General features: G+C 46.3%; 1 protein-coding gene across 2 annotated transcripts in view; it reads left to right on the top strand.

The window, feature by feature from the left end:
* The window catches only part of ttc23 (tetratricopeptide repeat domain 23), a 58,204-nt gene that overhangs the window by 30,718 nt on the left and 8,924 nt on the right, over positions 1–18,562 (top strand). For both annotated transcript variants that reach the window (XR_013889770.1, XM_080216227.1), the window contains exons 7-9: positions 3,816–3,921; positions 5,414–5,541; positions 8,630–8,779. Coding sequence is in view for 1 of the 2 variants with exons in the window: in XM_080216227.1 (XP_080072353.1) it covers positions 3,816–3,921; positions 5,414–5,541; positions 8,630–8,779 (384 nt within the window). In the remaining variant the exon portion in view is untranslated. The remainder of the gene's footprint in view (positions 1–3,815; positions 3,922–5,413; positions 5,542–8,629; positions 8,780–18,562) is intronic.

The following is an 18,562-nucleotide window of genomic DNA, read 5'->3' as shown; positions in this document are numbered from 1 at the left end:
TCTCCCCAGGACAATGACCCAAGGCTGGTATTGAACCCAGGTCCCTGGCGCTGTGAGGCAGCAGTGCTCTCCACTTGGGATCATTCTAATTTTTGTGAAAAAAAAGCAAAGAGCTGTTTTCAGTTTCTGATATCTATCTTTAAGTTTTATCATCACTAATTCCCAGTATCCTTCCTTAAATGGACAAGGCAAAACCACTGGCCACTCTCTTTAATAAACAAACTGAAAAACCACTGCCGGCTCTTAGAAATGGGTTTATATGGTCAGAATAAAAATCAGCTCTAGGAAATTAACATTTGGCACACCCTCTGTAGAATTAGCAAATTGCCCGAGGGAATGTGTAGGAACGTTTAATGTTCCATCTGTCTTCCAGAGTGGTGAATACAGTTCTGCCCACACACCTTGATCAGTCATCTATTTCCATATTACTCCTGAATGCTTGGCTTGTAATAGATCACAATAAATATATCCATTCTATTCACTGAATCCACCCACTCACTTCTATTTGAAAACTGAACATTTTAAACGTCTTTCATCTGAATGCATTCCCAGATCTGATTGAATACAATTATATGGAGCTCTGCACTAAACGTATCCGGAGATCGGAATCTTTACCTTCAAATTGGTGCCCTAAGTAACTTCATTCAGCCACGCCAAGAGTACAGAATCATAGAATCCCTACAGTGCAGAAGGAGGCCATTCGGACCATCGAGTCTGCGCTGACAACAATCCCACCCAAGCTCTATTTCCATAACCCCACCTATTCACCCTGCTAATCCCTCTAACACCCAGGGGTAATTTAGCATGGCCAATCCACATAACCCGCATGCCTTTCGGACTGTGGGGGGAAACCGGAACACCCAGAGGAAACCCACGCAGACACGGGAAGAAGGTGCAAACTCCCCACAGACAGTGACCCAAGGCCAGGAATTGAACCCGGGACCCTGGCGCTGTGAGGCAGCAGTGCTAACCACTCTGCCGCCGTGCCACACATAATGCACTTGTTCTCGTCTCCAAAGCAGAGGATATCATAGGCACATTGGAGCCGGAGTAGGCCATTCAGCCCCTTGAGCACGCTCCGCCATTCAATCAGATTATGGCTGATCTGTGGTCTAACTCCATGTAGCTGCCCTAGGTCCATATCCCTGAGGCCCATTGCCCCTGAGATCCATATCCCTTGAGGTCCATATCCCTTGAGGTCCATATCCCTTGACACCCCTGCTCAATGAAAATGTGTCCATCTTGGACTTGAACCAGCATCCGTCACCGTTTGAGGAAGAGAATTCTCAGCGTGTGGAAGTGTTTTCCAACATCTTTTCTGAGCCTCTTAGCCCTAATTTTTAGGTTTTAGACCATGGCTGCTGGTTCCAGAGCCTTCAACCAATGGAAACAGTTTATTGTCCCGATTTCAAAATGTCACTTGCTCAGAATTTTGGTGGGATGGGTGGCAATTAGTTATCCACATCGGCTAATGATTTGGCTCAGATGAATTGGCCATTCAAAAGTCTCGGACCCACTCCTTGGACCGTGCAGAGTTAGTTGACCCAGAGAAGCTGGGGAGGACTCGTCTCCCATGGACAAGAGGGGGAAATGAATCCTGGTTCCTTATTCCAATCAATATCCATCAATGCAGGGGGTGATGGTGGCATAGTGGTAATTTCACTGGATGAGTAATACGGAGACCCAGGTTAATATTCTGGGGATATAAGTTCAAATCCCATTGTGATGGTTGATGTAATTTAAATTCAATAACGTCTGTAATTGGAAACTTGTCTGATGATTGTGGAACATTCATCAATTGTAATAAAATTCCACTGGTTTCCTAAGTTCCTTCCTAAGGAAGGAAATCTACTGTCTTACCTGGTCTGGCTTTTATAAGGCTGGCACGGTGGCACAGTGGTTAGCACTGCTGCTTCACAGCACCAGGTTCGATTCCCAGCTTGGGTCACTGTCTGTGTGGAGTTTGCACTTTCTCCCCGTGTCTGCGTGGGTTTCCTCCCACACCCCAAAGATGTGCTGGTTAAGTGGATTGACCATGCTAATTCAACCCGAATGTCAAGGGGACTAGTAGGATAAATATGTGGGGTTATGGGAACAGAGCCTGGGTGGGATTGTGGTTGGTACAGACTCGATGGGCCAAATGGCCTCCCTCTGCTCTGTAGGGATTCTATGATTCCAATATGGGGTTGGAGTGTGAGCTGTGGAATCAGCTTGGCTATGAAACCCTCACATGGGAAGGAAAGCCTTTTGGAGAGTCCTTGGAATTGTACCCACTGAGTCACAGTGCCTTCGGAGAAGGGAGGGGAAAGGAAAATTGTGTCGAACATCTAGATGCTGCATTGATAGTTATAATAAATGTGTCCCATGTGTTGTGACTTCCTTATTTGGTTTCCAGCATCCCTTCGTGTCTCCAGGTGACCTCTCATTGGGATTTATCACAAAGCCACCCTATGTTACCGCTGGATGAGGTTTCAGTTGCCAATCCCTGTGGGCACATCACGCGCGCGTGCGCACACACACACACACACACACACACACACACATTCACTTTTACATTTGTTGGAAGGTGCAAAGGCAGATGGGACTTGGCTGTGATGCCCCCTGCAGCATAATAGTATGCTGGAACTAACTCTTGACTGGCATCTTTTTTAAAGTTCATTTTTACAGGACATGGGAGTCTCTGGCTAGGCCAGCATTTATTGCCCATCCTTAACTGTCCTCCATTTCACAGGGCATTTGAGATTCAGCCACATTGCTGTGGCTCTGGAGTCACATGTAGGCCAGACCGGGTAAGGATGGCAGATTTCCTTCCCTAAAGGGATATTAGTGAACCAGATGGGTTTTTAACGACCATTGACAATGGTTTCATGGTCATCATTTAATTCCAGATGTTTTATTGAATTCCACTTTCACCATCTGCCAAGGGACAGCGCGGGGGCACAGTGGTTAGCACTGCTTCTTTACAGCACCAGGGACCCGGGTTCGATTCCCAGTTTGGGTGACTGCCTGTGTGGAGTCTGCATGTTCTCCCCGTGTCTGAGTGGGTTTCTTCCAGGTGCTCTAGTTTCCTCCCGCAGTCCAAAAAATGTGCGGAATAGGTGGATTAGCCATGCTTAATTGCCCCTTAGTGTCAGGGGGAATTGGGTAGGGTAAATGCATGCGGTTTGGGGAGAGGGTGGGATTGTGGTCAGTGCAATGGGCTGAATGGCCTCCTTCTGCACTGTAGGATCCTATGGTGGGATTCAAACCTGGGCCCACAGCATTACCCTGGATTTCTGGTTGTTAGTCCAGTGACAGTACCACTTTGTCATCGCGCCCCCCCCCCCCCCGGCCTCTCTCTCTACCTAAACAGCAATGTTCCCAGAGCACTTGGCTACTAGGATTTGCAGTAAATCTGTTCTCCTGAGTGAGTTAGCACCTTTGTGAGAGGCAGAGAGAGTTGAGCAGGAATGCTGCATCTTAACACTGAACGCCCTTTTCAAAGACCTTGTGAAAACAAACTTGGGCAGCTGTATTTAATACCATGCTTCCTGCTCCCCCTTTCCATTGTAAGAAAAAAGGCAAACGTTCTCAGTGACGGTATGTAATATTTTGAGATTGAGTGCCATTTTACTTCCATTTACAAAACACGCTAAATGCTACCTGGAGCGTTGCTGCTGCAGGTAAACACTTAGCAGCTTATGTGGCCATATGGGGTAGGATTTTTCCCGTGTTCTATTGTGATCTGTTTCGGTTTGCTAGCTCTGCGGTGCCACATTAAGAAACTGGCAGCTCCAACCCTGTGATATAAACTTGGATCTCTTGGTGTATTACAGGCTCATTCCATCATGCTGACTAACGCTGTCTCGGGAGAGGAGGAGGGGCAAATAAATCTGGCTGTAGCAGAAGCCTACACTTCAACAGGCAATGCTGAGCATCATCGTAAGTCTCCTGAAAGCAATTCCAAGCCAGCCTGCGAGAGTTTGCAGACCCGAAAACTGTGCTATAGTTAAGAAAGCCCACTAACGTCTCCACTTTCTCAGGAGCCTAAGGAGATTTGCTTTTTTTGTTCATTTGTGAGACGTAGTGGCTGGCCAGCAATTATTCCCGATCCCTAGTCACCCTTGGAGGGCAATTGAGAGTCAACCACATTGCCGTGGCTCTGGAGTCACTTGTAGGCCAGACCGGGTAAGAGTGGCAAATTTCCTTCCCTAAAGGACCAGAGGAACCAGATGGGTTTTTCCAACAATCAGCAATGGTTTCATAGTGTCATAGAGGTTTACAGCATGGAAACAGGCCCTTCGGCCCAACTTGTCCATGCCACCCTTTTTTTTAAACCCCGAAGCTAGTCCCAATTGCCCACATTTGGCCCATATCCCTCTATACCCATCTTACCCATGTAACTGTCTAAATGCTTTTTAAAAGATAAAATTGTACCCACCTCTACTACAACCTCTGGCAGCTCGTTCCAGACCCTCTGTGTGAAAAATATTTCCCCTCTGGATTCTTTTGTATCTCTCCCCTCACATTTAAACTTATGCCCTCTAGTTTTAGACTCCCCTATCTTTGGGAAAAGATATTGACTATCTAACTGATCTATGTCCCTCATTATTTTATAGACACCTATAAGATCACCCCTCATAGTCATCAGTAGATTCTTAATTCCAGATATCTTTCATTGCTTTCAAATTCCACCATCCGTCATGGTGGGATTTGAACCCAGGTCCCAGAATATTAGCTGAGTTTCCAGATTAATAGACTAGCGATAATACCACGAGGCCATCACCTTCCTCCACTTGTCCACTACAACTCTCACCAAGTTTTTTACGTATGTACCGTAGAAAGCATCCCCTCCGAATGTATCTCAGCTTGGTATGGGATCCTCCTCTGATCAAGACCAAGAAACTACAAAGGGTTGTGAACGAAGCCCAGTCCATCACGCAAACCAGCCTCCAATCCATTGACCCCGTCCGTCTACATTTCCCACTGCCTCAGGAAAGCAGCCAGCATAATTAAGGACCCCATGCACCCTGGTCATTCTCTCTTCTCCCTTCTTCCTTTGGGAAAAACATACAAAAGTCTGAGGTCACGTACTATCCAACTTAAGAACAGCTTCTTCCCTGCTGCTGTCAGACTTTTGAATGGACCTACCTCGCACTAAGTTAATCTTTCTCTACATCCGAGCTATGACCGTAACACTACATTCTGCACTCTCTCCTTTCCTTCTCTGTGAACAGTATGCTTTGTCTGTATAGCGCGCAAGAAACAATACTTTTCCTGAATCCCATACAAGTGACAATAATAAATCAAACCAAAAGTGTTCACAAAAGTAAAATAATATTTTTGGCGCCTTTATATTTGACAACACTTTGACATTTATTCATGCTTTGTTAACTCTACTTGGATTGTGAAAGTCTTTCCCACCTTGTTTTAGATACAGCAGAGGAACACTACAAACAGAGTCTGGAATGTTACCAGGCAGCAATGGGAAAAGAACACTCTTCAACTCTCTCAGTCCTGGACGATTACTGTCGATTCCTAGTTATGATAAAGGATTACCCGGTAAGGTTAAATATTCAGACCTTAGTTGGAATTTTTTTAAAATGTAAACTTTTTTTTGTGGGACATGGGCATCGCTGGCTGGCCAGCATTTATTGCCATCCCTGGTTGCCCTTGGAGGGCAGTTGAGAGTCAGCCACATTGCCGTGGCTCTGGAGTCACATGTAGGCCAGACCGGGTAAGGACGGCAGATTTCCTTCCCTAAAGGGACATTAGTGAACCAGATGCATTTTTCCGACAATGGTTTCACGGTCATCGGTAGATTCTTAATTCCAGATATGTTTTATTGAATTCAAATTCCACTTTCTGCCGAGGCGGGATTCGAACCCCAGTCCCCAGAACAAGTTTTTTGTATTAATAGTCTAGCAATAATACCACTAGGCCATTGCTTCCCCATGAGAAGATGCACACTCCACAGAGACAGTTGCCCAAGGCCGGAATTGAACCCAGGTCCCTGGCACTCTGAGGCAGTGGTGCTAACCATGCGTCACCCTGCCATACTTTCAGACTGGATTCAATGCTCCCGCCATGGGTCTCACCTATTGGTCAGAAAGCCAGTGGAAACACCCCCCATCACTTCCATGGGAGGAGGACCAACCAATTTAAGTGCCACTTTGTTGACCAATGGCAGGCATCCCCCCTCCAGATACAAGATTCCGGAGGTGGAAATCCCACTCAACACCAACCACCCCCCCCAACCAGCTGCTGACCAATTAAAGGCCAGCATGACTTTTTGACCACAATGCACTGCCTGAAACAAGGAATGGACAATGTGGTTTATCCTCAACTTTCCTCTGAAGTGGCCTAGGAGCCACTTAGTTCAAGAGCGACTAGGGGATGGACAATAAATGCTGGCCCAGCCAGCGACACCCATGACCCATGAATGAATAAAAAGAAATCTCTCTGTTAGACCCAGAAAAGTTTCTTTTCACAACTTCATCTGCTTGTCCTGCGACTGTCACAGATCTGTGTAGGTGAACCTCAGCTCTTGGTCTTCATGCAAGTCCTTTCCAAGGCCCTTCCAGTCATTGAGTGCAGCATGTAACACCCAGCCGAGAGAGCGCAGCGGCAGGGATACTGTTTCCTGCAGGCTGCAGAGGCTGGAACCAGGGGTCAAAGTCTCAGGATTAGTTGTCAGACATTTAAGGATTGAGGTTCCAAATTTCTCCACTGACTGAGAGGGCCGTGAACCTTTGCGATTCATAGGAATTAGGAGCAGAAGTAGACAATTTCCAGGCCCTTCCAGCCTGTTGCACCCTTCAATCAGATCATGGCTGATCTCTCCCTAGTCTCAGATCCATCTCCCCACCTGTTCCCCATATCCCCTTATCCCTTTTTTATTAGAAATCTATCTCCTCCTTGTAACCATTCAATGATTCAGACTCCGCCGTGCTATGGGGAAGCGAGTTCCACAAATTCACGTCCGCTGTGAGAAGTAGTTCCTCCTCATCTCAGTTTTAAATCTATCGCCTTTCAACCTATACCTGTGACCGCATGTTTGAGATTGCCCCATGAGAGGAGACATTTGGTCTATGTTTATTTTATCAATCCCTTTTAATATCTTATATACTTCGATCAGACCCTCTCTGGCCCTCCTAAACCCCAGCAAGTACAAGCCCCAAACTGTTTAATCTCCCCTCGTACGTCAACCCTTTCATCCCCGGAATCAAACTGGTGAACCTCCTCTGAACCGCCTCCAATCCCACCACATCCTTCCTCAAATTCTTCACCCCAGAGAGCTGTGGATACTCAGTCATTGGGTACATTCAAGGAAGATTTTGATTTGATGCTAAAGGAACCACAAAATATGGAGCTGGGGCAGGAAGGTGAAATGAGGTCTTAGAATGAGCAGTGATCTCATTGAATGGTGCAGCAGGTTTGAGGGGCCGAATGGTCTACTCCTGCTCCATTTCTACTGTTCTTCAGTCAACAGGTTGGTGGATAGACATTTGGTCTGAAAGAGACAGGACACCCCTGCTAAAGTTCCAGTGTAAAACTAAGCCCACAAGACATAGGAGCAGAATTAGGCCATTCGACCCATTGAGTCTGCTCCACCATTCAATCATGGCTGATATTTTCCTCATCCCCATTCTCCTGCCTCTTCCCCATAACCCCAATCCCTTTATTAATCAAGAACATATCTCTGTCTTAAAGGGGTGGCACGGTGGCACAGTGGTTAGCATTGCTGCCTCTCAGTGCCAGAGACCTGGGTTCAATTCCAACCTCAGGTCACTGTCTGTGTGGAGTTTGCACATTCTCCCCATGTCTGCATGGGTTTCCTCCAGGAGCTGCTCCGGTTTCCTCCCACAGTCCAAAGATGTGCGAGTTAGGTTGATGGGCCATGCTAAATTGGCCCTAGTGTCAGGGGGTTACCAGGATAAATGTGGGGTTACGGGAATAGAGCCTGGGTGGGATAGTGGTTGGTGCAGACAGTGACCTGAGGCCGGAATCGAACCCTGTTTCCTGGTGCTGTGAGGCCAGGCGTGTACTCGTTAGAGTTTAGAAGAATGAGGGGAGATCTCATTGAGACGTATAAGATGATGAATGGGATGGATAGGATAGAGGTGGAAAGACTCTTCCCGCTCAAAAAAGACAGTAGGACTAGGGGGCACAGCCTCAAGATAAAGGGGGGGCGGTTCAGAACGGAGTTGAGGAGGAACTTCTTCACTCAAAGGGTGGTGAATCTCTGGAATTCTCTGCCCGTTGAAGTGGTGGAGGCTGCCTCGCTAAATATTTTTAAGAAGCGGGTTGATGGGTTTTTGATAAGAGAGGGGATTAAGGGTTATGGGGAGAGGGCGGGAAAGTGGAACTGAGCCACGACAGATCAGCCATGATCTTATTGAATGGCGGGGCAGGCTCGAAGGGCCAGATGGCCTACTCCTGCTCCTATTTCTTATGTTCTTATGTTCTTATGTTCTAACCACTGCGCCACCATGCTGTCCCATTGTGGGGATGGGAGCGGTTACAGGGGTAGCAAAGGTGCAGCCACGGAAGTATTTAAAAATCATCACGAGAATTTTAAAGGGGAGGTGGGACTGGTTCATTCTGGTCTAAACTCAAGTTAACATCGATCATTGGGTCTTTGCTACAGGCTGCATCGCGAATACTTCAAGAATCCCTCCCAGCCAAGTTCTCTACCTTTGGAGATTTCAGCGCAGAGGTAGAGGAGACATATCACCTGTTTGGAGGAATCGAGTTGGCGCAGGGACACCAGAAAGCAGCTTATAAAATGTTCAAAAAGGTGAGGAGATCACAGGTGTGATGTGGTGGGAAATCACAGGTCGGTCAAAATAACCTTACTGAAAAACGGATTAACCGACCAATCAGATTGGCGAATGTGGGATCTTGCTGTGCACCAGTTGGCTGTCACAGTTTCCTGCAATAAAACATTGACCACACTTCTAAAAAAACATCACTTCATTGGCTGTGTGATGCTTTGGGATATCCCAAGGGTATGTAAGGTGCTATATAAATGCAGGCATTTTTTCAATAGCTGATACCATTGATTGAGCTGTGGATAATGGAATACCGGTGAACTTGTTTCAATGGCTGTTTACTAGAACTTACCATGTAGACACCCCCCTGCCCCCCCAACCCCCCTTCAGTGGCTCCCTTCTGCCCCTGTAGACAAGGACTGACACTTTGGTTAGGATGCTTCACCCGGTTGAGCAGCCTCAGTGTCTCTGCCTTTCACAGTGATATTCAGATGGAGCTATCGCAGCTTCAGGCCAACACCCTTGTTGTACCAACATTCACCGCAGACAGCGAACTTTACAATTTAAGGTCCATTCCATCACTCAAACCAGCCCCCCCATCCATCACGCAAACCAACCTCCCATCCATTGACTCCATCTACACTTCCCTCTGCCTCGGAAAAGCAGCCAGCATAATCAAGGACCCAACGCACCCTGGACATTCCCTCTCCCACCTTCTTCCGTCGGGAAAAAGATACCAAAGCCTAAGGTCACGACTCGAGAACAGCTTCTTCCCTGCTGCCATCAGACTTTTAAATGGACCTATCTCGCATTAAGTTGATCTTTCTCTACACCCTCGCTACGACTGTAACACTACATTCTGCACTCTCTCGTTTCCTTCTCTATGAGTGGTATGTTTTGTATAGTGCACAAGAAACAATACTTTTCACTGTATCCCAATACATGTGACAAAAATAAATTGAAGATTTTCGCCACAGTGGAGAGATTCCCTGTCATTACGAAAATCTTGGAAATGGCTGAAAATTCTAAATCCCAACTCCAAACTTGGCATTTTCTGTCCTTGTGGATGCAGGACTGGAATCAGGCCTGAGTTTGCGCATGTGCGATTCTTGGAGGCAGATGACACTTAAATCACCAGCTACCTCAACTGAAGTGGGATTTTGTAAGATCTGAAGTGCAACATCCAGAGTGTGCAGTTTAGAACAGGTAAGAGGTGATGGATGTGTTTGGATAGCCGGGGTACCCCCTTGGAAAGGAAAAGTCCCTCTCTGAATGGGCTCCCTGAGACACCTTTGGGAAAGATAAGGCACTCTTTGGGGTTGTTAAAAGTGAACATAATTGTATGGTTTGTACACACAAACACATCAGAACAGGTTCAATTCTGGCCTTGGGTGATTGACTATATGGACTTTCCATGCTCTCCTCGATACCAACTGTATAGTTCAGAAAGCCCATAGGTGCCTCTACTTGGGGCAGCATGGTAGCACGCTGATTAGCACTGCTGCTTTACAGTGCCAGGGATCCAGGTTCAATTCTGGTCACTGTCTGTATGGAGTCTGCACGTTCTCCACGTGTCTGTCTGGGTTTCCTCCAGGTGCTCCAGTTTCCTCCCACAGTCCAAAGGTGTTGGGTTGAGTTTATTGACCAGTCTAAATTGACCCTATTATCAGGGGGATTGACAGGGTAAATATTTGGGGTTGCGGGAGTAGGGCCTGGATGGGATAGTGGTCAGTGCAGACCTGATGGGCTGAGTGGTCTCCTTCTGCACTGGAGGGATTCTATGATTCTGTGTGCTGCCTTTGTCCTTCTAGATGGAAGTGATCGAGGGTTTGCTGCCTAAGGAGTCTTGGTGAGTTCTTGCAGTGCATCTTGTAGGTGGCTACAACTGTGCAGTGGTGTTGGAGGGATTGATTTGTGGATGGCATATCAGTCAAATGAGCTGCTTGGTGTCCACCACGGAATCAGAAGGGGCAAGGAGTGGGAAACAGACATGCCTGTTGACCTCAGGCAGGAATTTCTGGTATCGTTCGAGCGAGGCCATTAAAGCTCACCAGATCACCATAGAGCAAGGTGAAGACAAGTGTCAACAGCGGAAGGAGCGAATGGCCACTTGGGCACCCCAGCCACCTGTTTTGATTTGATTTATTTATTGTCACATGTATTAACATACAGTGAAAAGTATTGTTTCTTGCGTGCTATACAAAGCATACCGTTCATAGAAGGAAAGGAGAGAGTGCAGAATGTAGTGTTATAGTCAAAGCTAGGGTGTAGAGAAAGATCAACTTAATGCAAGGTAGGTCCATTCAAAAGTCTGACAGCAGCAGGGAAGAAGCTGTTCTTGAGTTGGTACATGACCTCACATTTATTCTCGGTGGAAGAAGGCGGACGAGAGAATGTCTAGGGTGTGTGGGGTCCTTAATTATGCTGGCTGCTTAGCCGAGGCAGCGGGAAGTGTAGACAGAGTCAATGGATGGGAGGCTGGTTTGCGTGATGCCTGCTCCTCCAACCACTGTCTACCCCTCCTATGCCAACATCTTCATGCACAGGTTCGAACAAGACTTCTTCACTGCACAGAATCTTCAACCGATTACAGTCCAACGCCGGCATACCCACATCATGACTACCCCTCCTATGACAGAGTCTGGAGCTCTCACGTTGGACACTCATTGTTAGGGTGGAAGCAAATGATCATCAATTCTGAGGGACTGCCTAATTGAACGGAGCGGAAGAGAAGAAAAGCTGCCAGCGCCTCCCCGGGTGGGCAATAAACGCCGGCCTAGCCATCGACACTCACATCCCAAGGACAAATAATACAAAACAATTACAGCAATTGGAACCAAAAGGAAGAAAAAGACTGGCCATATATTCCAAGATGGGCTCAGTTGCAAGACAGCTCCCTGTAGTCACACAGTCATTCTAATTATTCACGCCAACCGGTTAGAACTTTGGTTGTTTATTGATCTGTTATGGAGACAATGTGGCAATTAGTCTTGCTTTGTCCGATTTCCAGCACATGTGAATGCGCCTGACCAACAAATACACAAATTGGAATCAATAAACTTCCCTGTACAATTGATTAGAACTATTTGTTTGTTATGAGCTGCCCAACATTTAACTGGATATTTCTGTGCACAAAGGGACTTTGTGCTTGTGCAGTCGGTCCATTTAGGTTAATGTCACGTCAGCTGGAGCCTGATGTACATTTTGGCCCTTTTGCTGAAAGTGAAACATGTCACAAGGTGCCCGTAATTCTCTCTCTCTCTCTGGAAAGATGAGACACTTTTCACGGGGAAGTTTAAATTGGACGCAGATGATACTGAACAACCAACCAATAATCTGCTGTTTGCCTTTCAAGCACCTGCATAACTAACCCCTGCGGCAGAGGTCCCACTTGTACTGTGTTAGCGAGGCTAATGCTTTAATCCCTGAGTCCGTTTGTGGCCTCACTCCCCACACTCCTTTTGAGACCATGGAACGAATGATCTAGCGAGGGTGGCACGGCGGCACAGTGGTTAGCACTGCTGCCCCACAGCGCCAGGGACCCAGGTTCGATTCCAGCCTCGGGTCACTGGCTGTGTCGAGTTTGCACATTCTCCCCATGTCTGTGTGGGTTTCTCCCAGGTGCTCCAGTTTCCTCCCACAGTCCAAAGATGTGCAGGTTAGGTGGATTGGCCATGCTAAATTGCCCCTTAGTGTCCCAAGTCCGAAGGTGTGTAGATTAGATGGATAAGCCATGACGAATGTATGGAGTTATGGGAATAATATGGAGATGCCGGCGTTGGACTGGGGTAAACACAGTAAGAAGTCTCATAACACCAGGTTGAAGTCTAACCAGTTTATTTGATAGTAAGCCCACAAGCTTTGGGAAACGCTGTTCCTTCGTCAGCTGTGTGGAAGCCATTCGGCCCATCGAGCCTGCATCGACCACAATCCCACCCAGGCCCTATCTACATAACCCCATGTAGTTACCCCAGCTAGTCTCCCTGACACTAAGGAGCAATTTAGCATGGCCAATCCGTCTAACCCGCACATCTTTGAAGTGTGGGAGCAAACCGGAGCACCCGGAGGAAACCCGCGCAGACACGGGGAGAATGTGCAGAGTCCACGCAGACAGTGACCCAAGGAATCGATCCCGGGTCCCTGGTGCTGTGAGGCGGCAATGCTAACCACCGTGCCGCCCTAACATTCTCCTTCATCTCAGTTTCTGCCTGGGGGACAGTAGCTTTGTACTACTTGTGTAGGCGAGCTGCCTACATAAAGCAATGATTGCGCATTTAAAGTGATTCCTTCAGTGTCTTAGAGATAGTCTGAGGATCAGACATCAAATAAATGCAATGCTTTTTCCCTCATGTGATCTTCCTGCTCAAGTGGTCAGTTGGTGAATCACTGAGAGGGGTTGTTTGAAGAGACAGACGTGCAGAGTCAGCTCCACGTAAGAAACATCTGTAATTATTAAAAGAAGTAATTGAATAGAGGCTACATTTTGCTTTGAGCTCTGATTAGAGAGATGGTCCTTTCCTTGCCCATTGCATCTCAAATCCTTTTTAGAGTCTGTGCCACTTAAGGGAAACTCAACTTCCCTTTCTTCTCATGTCTGTCTTAATCCCTTGTCAAGTTTGTGGTCACTTACTGGATGCAAACCTCTTTGAGACTTTTTGAAGACGTAGGCCAGGCCCCCCCCCCACCGCTGTGGTTGGATTTCCGCAGCAGAGGCAATTTAGGACGGCATGATGGCACAGTGGTTAGCACTGCTGTCTCACAGTGCCAGGGTCAAAAGCTTTTACGTTTCTAGGTGTCCGGATCACCAATAACCTGTCCGAGCTCCCCCCGTGCCGACACTATAGTTAAGAAAGCCCCACCAATGCCTCTAATTTCTCAAATGACTAAGGAAATTTGTCATGTCAGCTACGACTCTCACCAACTTTTACAGATGCACCATAGAAAGCATCCTTTCTGGTTGTATCACAGCTTGGTATGGGCTCCTGCTCTGCCCAAGACTGCAATAAACTACAAAAGGTCATGCATGTAGCCCAATCCATCACGCAAATCAGCCTCCCATCCATTGACTGTGTCTACACTTCCCACTGCCTCAGCAAAGCAGCCAGCATAATCCAGGACCCCATGCACCCCGGACATTCTCTCTTCCACCTTCATGCATCGGGCAAAAAATACTAAAGTCTGAGGTCACATACCAACCGACTCAAGAACAGCTTCTTCCCTGCTGCCATCAGGCTTTTGAATGGATTTACCTTGCATTAAGTTGATCTTTCTCTACACCTTAGCTGTGACTGTAACACTACATTCTGCACTGTCTCATTTCCTTCTCTATGAACAGTATGCTTTGTCTGTATAATGCGCCAGAAACAGGACTTTTCACTGTATACTAATACATGTTAAATCAAACCAAATCAGGGACACCAAAGACATGTAGGTTAGGTGGATTAGCCATGCTAAATTGGCCCTTACTGTCAGGGGGATTGGCAGGGTAAATACGGGGATATGGCCTGGGTGGAATTGTGGTCCGAACAGACTCGACGGGCTGAATGGCCTCCTCCTGCACTGTAGGGATTCTATGATTCTACGTTATTGGTCCAAAAATCCACAGCCTTTTGCGTTGCTTGCCAGACGCACCAGTGTGGAACCCATCGCGGGAATCGCCTACTCTGACAGAGTAACTTGATTTGATTTATTATTGTCATATGTATTAGTATACAGTGAAAAGTATTGTGTTTTGCGCGCTGTATCTTACCCAGACCTTCTCCCTTGCCCTATCTCCATAACAGCGCACATTTACCATTGCCAATCCCCATTACCTACAGATCTTTGGACACTAAGGAGCAATTTAGCATGGTCAATCCACCTAAATTCCCTGCAGTGAGACTCTCTGCACTTACTGCATCCTGGACTCCAGGACTTAGAATCCAGTGACTGCTCCTAACCCCGGTGGTGTGGACACCACTGCCACTAACCCTGCTGTGATCAGAATGAAGTCTCACAACACCAGGTTAAAGTCCAACAGGTTTATTTGGTAGCAAACGCCAGTAGCTTTCGGAGCGCTGCTCCTTCGTCAGGTAAGTGGGGAGTTCTTTCTGAAGCTGTTGGACTTTAACCTGGCATTGTGAGACTTCTTACTGTGTTTACCCCAGTCCAACACCGGCGTCTCCACATCGTGATCAGAATGGCCAGCTGCACTCTGAGGCAGGACGAGAGATAGACATCCCATCCCCAGCCAATTAACACGGGGAGATCCTGCCATCCAAAAAAAACCCTGGCCCACGTTTCTGCTATATCTCAGCAAAGAAATATTGTGACAGTGATTGATGCACAAGAGGCAAAGGCTGCTTATAGAATCATAGAACCCCTACAGCGCAGAAGGAGGCCATTCAGCCCATTGAGTCTGCACTGACCACAATCCCATCCAAGTCTCTATCCCCAAAACCCTACTTATTTACCCTACTAACCCCCCTGACACAAAGGGTCAATTTAACATGCCCAATCAACCTAACCCGCACATCTTTGGAGTACGAGAGGAAACTGGATCACCTGGAGGAAACCCACACAGACACGAGGAGAATGTGCAAACTCCACGAATCCGAGTCTCTGGCGCTGTGAGGCAGCAGTATTAACCACTGCGCCATTGTGCCGCTTGTTCTGCTGATGCTGTGTGTCTGTGTCAGTAGAAGATTTTAACAAGTGTCAGGAGATAAATCACAGGCCCACTCCCTGATTGCTAAGTATGTACCATGGAAGATGAGCTGGGCGCAGACACACTGCACTATCTAATGTGCTATTTAGCTATTTGAGATTTTGTTACCCACCAAGGCGGCAGCTGCAGACAGGGCAATATTTACCTCTTAGTAACCTGAGTAAGGTCTAAAGATGAGAACTCTAATGATTTCTCACCAACTTTTACAAATGCTGCGTAGAAAGCTTCTTTTCTGGCTGTATCTCAGCTCGGTATGGCTCCTGCTCTGCCCAAGACTTTTGAATGGACCTACCTTATATTAAGCTGATCTTTCACTGCAACCTAGCTATGTCTGTAACACTACATTCTGCACCCTCTCACCTATGTATTCTATGAATGGTATGCTTTGTCTGCATTGTGCACAAGAAACAATACTTTTTAATGTATCCCAATGCATGTGACGATAACAAATCAATCAATAATTACAATTGTGTTCTATAATACCATATTTCTGTCTGATAGAAAGGATGATTTGCATTTATATAGCACCTTTCACCCCAGATATCGCAACTCACTGTACAGCCAATTAAATACTTTTGATGTGTCGTCTGCAAAATTCTACAAAGGGTTATAAACTTAGCACAGTCCATCATGCAAACCAGCCTCACATCCATTGACTCCATCTATGCGGCACAGTGGTTAGCACTGTTGCCTCACGGCGCCAGGGACCCATGTTCGATACCTGGCTTGGGTGACTGTCTATGTGGAGTATGTACATTCTCTGCATGTCTGCGTGGGTTTCTTCCAGGTGCTCCAGTTTCCTCCCACAGTCTGAAAGACATGCTGATTAAGGTGCATTGACCATGCTAAATTTTCTCTCAGTGTACCCAAACAGGCACCAGAGTGTGGCAACTCGGGGATTTTCACAGTAACTTCATTGCAGTTAATTAACTAATAATTAAACCTTAAACTACACTTCCTGCTGCCTCGGAAGAGCGGCCCGCATAATCAAGAATCTCACACACCCCGAACATTCCATCTTCCATCGGGAAAAAGGTACAAAAGTCTGAGGTCATGTACCATCTGACTCAAGAACAATCCTTCTTCCCTGATGCTGTCAGACTTTTGAATAGACCTACCTTATATTAAGCTGACCTTTCAACAACCTCTGCCCAAGACTGAGTACCCTTTCCTCTATGTACCCTGTGAACGGCATGCTTTGTATAGCGCGCAAGAAATAATATTTTTCACTATATCCCAACATGTGACAATAATAAATCAAATCAATCAATAATTACAATGGTGTTCTATAATAATACCATATTTCTGTTTGATGGAAAGGATGGTTTCATTTATATAGCACCTTTCACCTCAAATATCCCAACTCATTTTACAGCCAATTAAATACTTTTGATGTGTAGTCTGCTGTAATGTAGAAACATAAAGGCAATTTCACACCCAAACTCCCGAAAACAGCTCTATGTTAATAGCTGCATCATTTGTTGCAGTAATGTTAGTTGGGGGATAGATGTTGACCAGGACACTGAGGATTATTCTTTGGCCGTTCTTTGAACAGGAACATGGCATCATTTGCCCCCATTTGGTAGGGAAGAGAGGACATTCATTTAATATCTTACCTGAAAGACGGCACTTCTGACAGTGTTGTAACCCCTCAGTACAGCATTCTGAGTGTCAGCCTGGAACTTGTTGCTCTCAAATTTCCTAATAGCAATGAGATGGTATAGATGAATTTTCGAAGAATATGAGTCAATATTGATGCTTTACATTAAGGAGCGAGAGCTTCACAGATCTTCAGCTGTATCACCCACACTCTTACTGTGTTGAGAGTATTTCCCTTGGAATTAAAATCACAATTCTCAGCATGATCACAATTAGTGCAGACTCAACTCCATTGGTCTGGGTGTGGGTTCCAGTAATGAAAGATCAGCACCTAACCTGCCTAACAATCACTAAACTACTACTACCAGTATCTAACCCATATCACTACCAGAAAACTACCACTGCACTACCACTATACTACCACTAAACTACCACTACCAGCGTCTAACCCATATCACTACCACAAAATTACCACTACACTACCACTACTAGCATCTAACCCACTACACTATCCCTATCACATCACTATCACTAAACTACCACTACTAGCATCTAACCCCTTACATTACCATTATCACATCACTATCACTACATGCACCCACTAAACTACCACCACTAGCATCTAACCCACTACACTACCACTAATACATCACTACCACTAAACTACTACTACTAACATCTAACCCACTACACTACCACTATTACATCACTACCACTAAACTACCACTACTAACATCTAACCCACTACACTACCACTATCACATCACTACCACTAAACTACCACTACTAACATCTAACCCACTACACTACCACTATCACATCACTACCCTACCCCACAATCAATATCTTGAACTCAGAATTCTGCTGACTTCTTCCTTAAGATGAAAACCATTGAGTGAATTGATGGTCCGCTTAGGTTGTTGGCAATGTGAAGCCACATGAGGCCAAGACAGGGAAAAATATTTTTATTCAAAGTGTTGTGAAACTTTGGAATTCTCCATCCCAGCGAGCTGTGTTTCAAGTAGAGATTAACAGATTTGTAAATACCTATTATAGAGTGATGTGGGGTTAGAGTGGGGACAGGGCATGGTCATATTGAATGGAGAAGCAGACTCGATGGGCTGAATGGCCTACTGCTGCTTCTATGTTCCTTAATTCCAATGTGTGGATGGTAAAGGAATCCCTTCTATTTGAAATCATTGCCTTCGTTCTAGTGATTGATGAAATTTACTTTGTAAGATTCCTGACTGCTGCAGAATCAGAGAGGACATTGGGTTATGGTAGCACAGTGATTAGCACTGCTGCCTCACAGCGTTCGGGACCCGGGTTCGATTCCCAGCTTGGGTCACTGTCAGTGTGGAGTCTGCACATTCTCCCTGTGTCTGCGTGGGTTTCCTCCAGTGTCCTCCCAAAGATGTGTGAGTTAGGTGATTGGCCATGCTAAATTAACCCTTCGTATCAGGGGGATTAGCTAGGGTAAATGCATGGGGTTATGGGGATAGGG

This window comes from Carcharhinus amblyrhynchos, chromosome 32, assembly GCF_965287045.1.
Source record: "Carcharhinus amblyrhynchos chromosome 32, sCarAmb.v2.hapA, whole genome shotgun sequence".
In the NCBI taxonomy this organism is placed as follows: Eukaryota; Metazoa; Chordata; class Chondrichthyes; order Carcharhiniformes; family Carcharhinidae; genus Carcharhinus; species Carcharhinus amblyrhynchos.
Note: the sequence above shows the minus strand (reverse complement) of the source record. Positions and strands in the feature narration are given on the sequence as shown.